This window comes from Egretta garzetta, unplaced genomic scaffold, assembly GCF_000687185.1.
Source record: "Egretta garzetta isolate BGI_Z169 unplaced genomic scaffold, ASM68718v1 scaffold465, whole genome shotgun sequence".
NCBI lineage: Eukaryota > Metazoa > Chordata > Aves > Pelecaniformes > Ardeidae > Egretta > Egretta garzetta.
In genome coordinates, this window is record NW_009259680.1 from 1,503,285 (window position 1) to 1,512,773 (window position 9,489).

Sequence of the window (9,489 nt, forward strand, 5' to 3'; positions counted from 1 at the left end):
AAAATACAACCACCTGGTCCCCCCCCCCCCCTTCTTTCACCAATAGCTTTTGAACCCAACAGACAATTCCAATGACATACAGAAGGCAAAGGTCTCAGTTTATACAGGTTCATGAAGAACTTAAAGTACCACAAACAATGATGCCCTCTGTTCTCTCTCTCTCTTGAGTCTGGTGCATCAGTGCAACCTATTGAATCTATAAGCCACTCATCCTCCACATGTAAGCCTCAAGAAAAACCACTGCATTTTTTACCTCTTGTGAATATAACACTGTGTGTAAGCAGAGCAAAAACAATCAGCAAAACAAAAAATTACTGTGATCAAAATCTTTGAGGACCTAAGAGTTAAGATTACCACAGTAGGTTGGCAGGAGACAAATCCATAGGAAACCAGGCTCAGTAATCGTACTGCTCATAACAAGCTTGTTATGTCAGCCATTTCTTATCATTATTTTTACTTTACTTGTGCTCATATTGGTGATAAGCATTGTAACAGACAAGATAGGAACTGTTCACTCACATCATCTGTCTCCAATAGCCCACTTTCTTCATACTCTGAAAAAAAGACCCATAAAATTCTGTGTTTAGCTTATAGCTAGTCATCATGTTTCTCATTCATAAACAACTCCTTTGAAGTAGCATACATGTATCTAAAGATGTTTTGTTCAGGTAGACTTCCCAATCTCCAAAGCAGACTATACCTTTTTTAATACAAATTTGACCAAGACTACATATAAGTACACAATGAGCAATCCTTAAGTGGTTTTAAGTAGGCAGACTGAGTTTAAATGTAGGTATGAAGCAGGAAGGAAGCTGTACTAAATCCCTAATTTATATTTGTTGGATCTGTTCTGCTCCTCAGATTAATTTCCCAGTCACTAGCATTCACGCAGGTTTTGGCGTACAAGTTAGAGTAAACATGCATCAGTAAGACCATACAAAATACAAAGAGCATGCATTCCATGAAAAAAGAAAAAAAAGAGTAGTGTTTTTTCAGAGTATATTGCTTTAGTTAAAGGCCTGAAATAAAGCACATCCCACCCAATTTAAGGAAATACCTTCCATGTCTGCAGCTTCTCCTTCATCTTCCTCATCATCATCTTCACAAGATGCTGAACACTCTGGTATTTTTACATTATCCTTTAGAAGTTAAATTGAAAACACTGCTTTAAAGACTGCTGCATCTACACAGCCTAACAGCCCCAGGAAATTTAAGGTGTAAGTCCAGTCAATACATACAACAAACCAGAAAAATAATTTCTGCAATATTAAGAAGGACTATACTGAACTCAAATATTTGCTTGTTAAGCAAACTTAGTTTCACAAGTCCTAGTACAACATCAAAAATCCACTAAAAAGTTCTCCTTTAACTTTGTACTCTGGAATGATTTAATTCCTAAGCAAAGAAGAATAAACATGGTATTAAACAGCCCATAATTTCTCTTCAAAATACCCACCTATCCCAAATGAAAGGCAATGACTAAACAGCTATGACTAAACACGTAGGTTAACATTTTCTGTGTCCTAATCCACAGCCAACTGTGCAGCAGTTATCACAGAATATCTCAAGTTGGAAGGGACCTATAAGGATGGCTGAGTTCAACAACTCCCTGCTCCTCGCAGAACTACCTCAGACTAAATCATATGACTAAGAGCGTCATGCAGTTTCATAATTGTTTTTAAAACACAAGAGTCTCCAAAAAGATACCACATATTTACATCATTGTCTGAGGAAGCACAGTACAACAGAAACGAATAAGGCTCAAGACCTCAACCAACTTTTTCTTTTGGGCATTGTGGGCCTATGCATAGCATTTGAACCCAACAGATAACCCCAGTAAAATTCAGAAGTGGGAGGTCTTGATTTATGCAGGTTTCATGAAGCCTTTATGAGAACACTCCGAATAATGATTACAATTACAAGCTGCTCTAATTGTAAGCATCAGGTGGCTGGTTTCCTCATTTAAAAAAAATAACAAACAACAGAAAACAAAACACCAAAACCAGTAAGAAACTAATCATGAAGTGCTTTGGCAAACAGAACATTAGCAGAAAACAGAATTGTACTTCTGGATTAGACCTGTGGTCCAACAAATGAAGTACTGTACAACAAGTGAGTTTTTCTACATACAATACATCAGAAGTGAAACCAATTCATAACATGCAACAGCAACTATGAATCACAATAACATTCTGCAAGTATTGTGTTTCACAGAAATAGTGATCACCTTTAGGTATTTCTTAGAGAGTTTCTTACACCCGTATGTTATTGACTTGTGAAAAAGCAGTATTTTTACTATGTTCAGCACAGTTTCACTTGAAATACATGTATTTCACAGTTCATCATATAAATAGCATTTTGAGCTATTTATAGTGTGCGGTAGCATGCTCCAGCCCATTCTCTTTTCTTTCCCCCTGATTTTTAGAATCTGAAGCTTTGTGTTTGGATGGCTTAAACTCTCATAGCACACAGACAGAACTCCACTTCAACAACCAACTCATCTTTAAAAACATTTTGTGTCTCTGTGACTTTTTCCACATTTCTTAAACATGTTAGCTAACACTTCCATTTCAAGTACTTCCAACTGTTCCTAGTTTCCTGAGGACTTAAGTTTCAGATTTGGCTCCTGCTGCAGAGTGACTTTTTGGAAACATGTGCGGAAAGCGACAACTTTCTAAGACATACACATTTAAACAGTTTTAGTACTTTTAAATGTGTTAAAACTCTGCTTGCTTACAAAGAAATACTTTACATCCCTACATTATTTTCCATATAAAATTTCTTTACACTGGATCTCCAGCCATTAGTTTCTTGAGACACAAAGGTGTGGTATCACTGTAAACAGAGTTTCAGTTTCAGTTTGTAGAAGCCTGGCAAAGGAGCACACTGGCTAAAGATATTCCAGAAAGAACACTGCATCAGTAAATGCACAGTAATAAGGAGGTACACATACTTAGACTGATATCAAGGGCTCTGAAGGTCAATGTATATCTGCAACACACCTAGTGACAATGCATATTTTTAATCTTTTGCAGGCAGTACTAGATTGCTGCAGGTAAGACTTCTATTACCTTTAGGTCCTGTAATAAAGCAAGAGGAAAATTTAGAAACAAGTACCTTACTGTCTAGTGTGATCTCCTTAACGGCTTCTGTTGCACCCACTATACCTGTTAATTGAACAAGAAGTTTGCATTAAAAAAGCTTGTTTCTTTGTTATAGAATAGAAGTTGCAAAGATTTCAGAAAGCAGCGCATGATCTTTCCAAGTTAGATCTCACAACAATTTTCCTATTTGAAGGGCTGTTTATTTGTTATTCGTAGCATGTTTGGTGCTGGACATCCATAAACAAACCATACCAGTAACATGAAGCATAACAGCACAGCTCTTGCACACCATACAAATTTTGTTAATGGAACAGTGCAAAGTAATTTGGATTTTTATTTTAAGGGATTTTTGCATAAAAGTGAGTTCAAGATAGGCATTCATGTCACAACAATGGAACTCAACTTCATCAGCAAGGGATGCATTCATGAATATTTCTGAGCATCTTGAAAACAAGGCGTTCATGACAAAACAATAACAGAACACTCAATGCTTTTAGCTGAGAGGAAGTAGGGGTAAAAAGCATCCCAAATCATGGTAGTATCAATTCTTGAGTTCCTCCCCACTACCTCCGCAGTTTTACTGCAGGTCTCACCCAGTATTCCTTGGGATATAGGACAAGATTCTGCTCTGACACAGTAAAATTATATAATTTACTCTTCAGCTGAATATAAGCTACTACATCATGGAGAATGAACCCGGAATCAAGTAACTACTCAGCAGAAATAACCATTTAAAGAAAAGGAATGTCAGTTGAACACTGCTTGGAAACAATGCATTTCTAGTGGCTGTGTGATCACTGACATACTTTTTTTCCCCGTCAGAAAAAGTGGTGTTATGAAGAACATCTATATACATGGGTGGAAACAGATTTTTTGTATCTTTTGTGACAGTTTTTGGAGACCTGACCAGTTCTAGTCAGTCTTACAGTTGTGCTACCACAGCATGCTGCTCAAACCGGTAAACCCTAAACGAAAAACTTGGCAGAGGAGTCTATCCATAACAGGGATGGAGAACGCATCCTTAATTCAAGGATATGACAAAATTATGTCAAACTCTCTCTTTGGTGTGGGGTGTTCAATTATGAACTGCAATACATTTAAGAATTGCCAGTGATGAAAAAAAGTACATCTACAGAAACAAAAGGCATCTTCTCCCACCCTTTTTCTCCCGAGCCTGGCTCAACTTTTTAGAACTTGTTCTAGATTACAGCAAAAAATTTACACCAATGAAAGTGAAAACTGAGTAGAGTACCTTCTAGGTTTGGAAACAGTGGAGAAAACATCACTGAAAGACGGAATCTTATTAACTCATGATAGAAAATGAAGAAACAGACTAAAACTAATAAAACTGCCAATTCTTAGAAAATAACAAAATTATTTCTAAGAGGCTGTGCTAGAAAAGCTAATGAAATAGATTCATATAAGTAGTAATTTTAGACTTTTTTATAAACATGAGTTCATCTAAGGACTTAGTGTTAAAAACTATCACCTCCCACACTCATCTCTGTATTTAACAATATTCCCCCAGTGACCTCAGATACTAAGATAATAGCTATTTTCTAACATTTCTCCCTTTTAGTTCAATCCAACAATTCAATAGAACAGGAAACACTGAAATAATTAAGTTAATTGAGGTTATCATTAAGATAAAGATCTCAACGTGCTTCACATGCAACCTAAAAAAAAAAAAAAAAAAGATATATTTGTGTATTCTTCAAACAAATAATTCAAACCAGCATTCTCTTCACAGGATCTCCTTACTAAGGAATGAGTCAGTACGCAGCTTATTTTTAAAAATAACTTCCTAGAACTGTAATAAGAGAATACTGAAATAATTTATTGTCAACACCTCTAAAAAGTAGCCTGTTTCAGGCATATACAGGCATGCAGTTAAACACCTGAGCAGCCATATACCAATCAAGTGGGTAGCTGGCAATATAATTTCTTCCAGTTTAGATACTAGTACACAGCCATCTATAGATAAGAAAGCTTTTACTTTCTAAGAGTGGAAACTGAAAATCTTTTAGATTACCAAATGCAAAGTCTGAAGCAAGACTTTGAATACCTGCATTGTGAAAAGTGTCTACCCATCCCCCATCGCCATCATCTTCTTCTATAATTGCTTCTTGCTCATCTGAGTACTCCATCTGCTTACATCTTTTGTAGCACGGCACTGCAAAAAAATTGCAAAACAAAATGAATGCAGCCATTCCTACACAAAACCAGACTGGAGCAAGAAATTATCTTACAGGGCCTTCTGAAATGTTGTAGTCTCTCATATATACTTATTTAGGGAATCATAGAACTTTACTGCAAATACAAAAGCACAAACTTAAAATAATATGTTGATGTGCTGTACCAGATATTTTATTTCATGTACAGTACAACACTTACAGTGGCCTTGAAAGTTATTTCTTCTGTTACCCGTTAGAGCATTTTCACCCAAACTCATAAAGATTAGAAAATAATTAACTTCCCATGTCTCAGACTGCCTATCCATTTGCTAACAACTGGAGCCAACCTATTAGTTTACTTCACAATGCTAAACAACTTTTAGCCTAAGTACAACTTTGCCTGGATTTGCATCAGTTTACCGAACTTACTTGTCTTTAGAATTCTGCTAAAAGTTCACATCAGCTATTTGTGCCATACATCACGTATGTTTAATTATAAATTAACATATAGAAATTTAGAAGCAGTTAGAATTAATGTATTATTTAGAATAACTTCAGTCATATGCATTACAGAGCCATTCAAGTACCGAAGTTTTCAGAAAATAGTCAAAGAAGGAATGCACATCTGATTAAGGCAAACCAGACATTTTCCAATATCGTAAACAAGGACTGTGTAAAAAATGCTCCTTTTCTGCTGATGTGGATAAAACAACTGCTGCATGAAGCACAGAATTTGTAAATTGCTCTTGGACCTTTCAGAAAGGGAGAAGAGAGGACTGAAAGTCACAGCAAAGAGAAGACCTCCAAAGACTTCCAAAATGAGGTCTGTAGGAGGCCTCACCCATAGCACACAACTTTTATTCAGGTGGTAGGCCAATGTCTCACCATCACCAGGAAACACATTTTGAAATGTGATCTAGAAGGGTCAGAGCAATGTGGGATCCTGGAAGTGGGCGGGAAAAGAGAAACAAAGCAGAACACTTGGTCATCTAGTCATCAAGACCTTCTTAGGAAAATCTGTCCAACACTACTATGAGCATTTTTCCATGATAGCTCAACTCAAGTCTCCAAAATCCAGCAAGGGAAATCAAAGCATAAAATACAACCCAGTACAGGTAAAAATCTCCTCAGGCTGTTCTTAGTATTGAAGGTTTATCTAACGACATTATGTTTGACACATTTTCATACAATATCTCTTGAGAAAATTATTTCCGCATGGTTGTTCCAAGATGATAGCTTTCTTATCCATTAAAAAGGTAGTCACCACAAGTATTTATATATACACAACTGTGAAACTGATCAAAATTTGATTTAAAATTGTCTTGATATTATAGCTACTGAAAGGGATAGCGACATCAGTCACATATCTGAACTAGAAGCATCAGTGTCACCATGAAAAGACATTTTGGGAACACTTTGATAGCCCAAGTTTTCTAAAAGAAAGGAAAATAAACATATTTTCCTTTTAGATGCTGAATATGAGCTGAAGGAAAGGCAGAAAAGGAGATTTATAACATTTAAGCTTCATTTCTACTTCAGCAAGGCAAGCTGCTCTACTAATATAAAGCCCTACTAACAACTCTTCTAAGGAAGATTTTAGAAGTGCAGGAAAAACTTTTTTTAGTATTACAAAGCCAAAGCACCCAAAGTGCAAGATGTTTGCTTCCCCTGTCAATACAGACAATCAGTAAAGCTGATAGCACAGTCAACCATACTATCAATCCTAAGAATGCTTATATTTAAACTTCAGCCTTACCATTTTTAGTTACCAAAAACTGTTTGTCTGTTGGCAGATAAGCCTTGACTTTTAGTTCTTCTCCTGAAGCCCTGTAAAATGAAGTGCACCATAAAAGGTTGAGAATTTGATGATCTGCAAACAAAAGAACCCTTCTATTTTAAATTTATATCAGGAACATTTTATATACTCCTCTTGACCTATTCTCAGAAACTGTTTCCTATGTCTCTACTTTTGCCTATACAAAGACTTTGATATACGTATGGGGTCAAAAAGGTTGGCCACCCCTAAACTATGGAATCTTGGATAAAACCCACTTTCTGCTTCAAAAACGACTTTCACTTTGAGATGGCCAAGCAAAGATGAGTTGACAGAATAACCTAGTCTATACGCAATTTTCTAGAATTGGCAACAATACAGTCCCAAGTGTTTCTAGAAAGCAATTTCAGAATAAGCAAGACCTCTAGAAATATAAGAGCTGCCCATAGTTACCAGAGCTGAAGTAATCTTTGCCAAGCTCACATTACTCAAGCATTTGCTTTCACTTTCAATGGCTTTTCATTTGTAAGAAGAGTCTAACATTCCAAATAGCCTGTTCCAAACTGCTGGCACACAGGCCAAACTCAATATCTTGTTTCCTCTGAAGGAGATAGTAAAAAGGCAATAAACAATGATTCACGCATAATAATTCCTCCTCAGCTCTTCATGGCCCAGCATAGAGCCAAGAATCTTGATGATACTGACTGCACAGAAACTGCCTGTCTAGGCACTAACTGATTACTTTCGTAACACCAGGTGCCAGTAAAACATGAGGGAGCACATTATTTGCAGCCCTATTGTACACGAAAGGGAAGGGCGTTCAGAGGGGAAGCACTGCACAAAGTGATCTCATGTGGGCCAACCTGAACAAATGCAATTAACAAATGCTTGTCTAAAATACCCTGACTGCAACTAGTTCTTAGCAATTCCAGTTGGACAGGGCCTTTGCTTTTTCAATCACCAATACTAAGACAAGCTCAGGGAGACAAACTGCTATTGCAGCTAAGCACTGAAAGCACTCACAGTATGTACCAGCTTATCTCCTCTACACCCTTAGGAAAACAAAGAAAAATAATCCCCAAACAAATCCTCATCGCAGCTGTTGCTACTCAGGGCAATAAGTAAGTCCTGCTTGACTTAAAGATCGCTTCATCATAAAAACAGCAGAAGTTCTACTGCAAGAGTCCATGTACTATTCTAAAATGAAACAACTGTGTAGTTGCATCCAAAGGAAACACATCAAAGCATGAATAGTGATGCTAGCTTCCTACAATTCTTTTGATTTTACTTACCATTGCCAAGTAGGGCAGTGGTGAACCAAATGATCTCCAGCTGCAACAAACTGTTAAGGCAGGAAAAAAAATTAAAGTCCTGTTAAATACAGCATAAGAAAACAACCTCACACTTTTCTCAATATTAATATATTTCAGTTGCAAATTCATTTGATAGATTAACTATTTAGCTAATTATTGTTTGTACCAGTTTGATGCTTTAATTCCATTTCTTAGCTATGCATGAAAACACAAGGACTAAATCAACTTCACCTGAAAGAAATGCATAATAAGCAGAACAGCAAATACAGATAGTTTCAAAAGCTGCAGTATCACCTATCAGTCTTGTAACAAGCAAAAAAGATTCCTAGACCCAGTAACATTGTTTATTTTGTGATGAAGAAACTGTTTTTATTTGCCACTCTTCGAAGTTTTACAAAGACAATGAGGAGCTTAATGTAAAAATATAATTAGTTCTCTTTCGGTGTTGAAAACAATTTTGCAGCAAGAAGAAAAATGAGACTGGCATCAATTCATTGAACCAGTGAGAGAACTGCAACAGAGGAATAAACAGTATATGTCTTAAAGAATGACCATCGCTATGATAGTTCACCACTGATGTTAACTAAATGTGTATAAACAAGTACTTAGTACATTAAAAAGACCTTACATATAACTTGTTCTGAAGAAATCACTTTTAGAAGTCTTCACTCTACTTATTCTTAGTATCAGAGATAAAGGCTTTTATAAAAATCACATCGCTATTTCAAAGCACTATGGGAAAACTCATGCTAGACTTGTCTATGAACTCAAAATTCACCCAGCAAAATCTAACCCACTGGGCTTATTTTTTGTACACATAAATGCAGGCTTGCCTTCCTCAACTTAAGAACAATGCTTTGTGTGGTATTTGCACCAGTTACTTTTGAAAATGAGGTGCACACCTATTGCTACAGTTGCTTTTTTGTCTTAAAATGCCAGTTTATAACAACATACTTCCTAGCTGACCAGAAGATGTTGTAAAGTGACACACAACAGGCCTGCAGTGTATTGGTGTCGTGGTTTAACCCGGCTGGCAACTAAGCACCACGCAGCCGCTCGCTCACTCCCCCCCCTCACTCTGTGGGATGGGGGAGAGAATCGGAGAAAAGAAAAAAAAAAAAAAA

The 9,489-nt window shown here is 36.7% G+C and overlaps 1 protein-coding gene across 1 annotated transcript in view; it reads right to left on the minus strand.

Annotated features, from left to right (window-relative positions):
* The window catches only part of ATG3 (autophagy related 3), a gene marked incomplete at its 5' end in the record, with an annotated part of 25,693 nt that overhangs the window by 11,016 nt on the left and 5,188 nt on the right, over positions 1–9,489 (minus strand). Inside the window, 6 exons of the mRNA XM_035894038.1 lie at positions 520–554; positions 1,058–1,139; positions 3,118–3,167; positions 5,170–5,277; positions 7,035–7,105; positions 8,345–8,394. Coding sequence (XP_035749931.1) covers positions 520–554; positions 1,058–1,139; positions 3,118–3,167; positions 5,170–5,277; positions 7,035–7,105; positions 8,345–8,394 — 396 coding nt within the window. The remainder of the gene's footprint in view (positions 1–519; positions 555–1,057; positions 1,140–3,117; positions 3,168–5,169; positions 5,278–7,034; positions 7,106–8,344; positions 8,395–9,489) is intronic.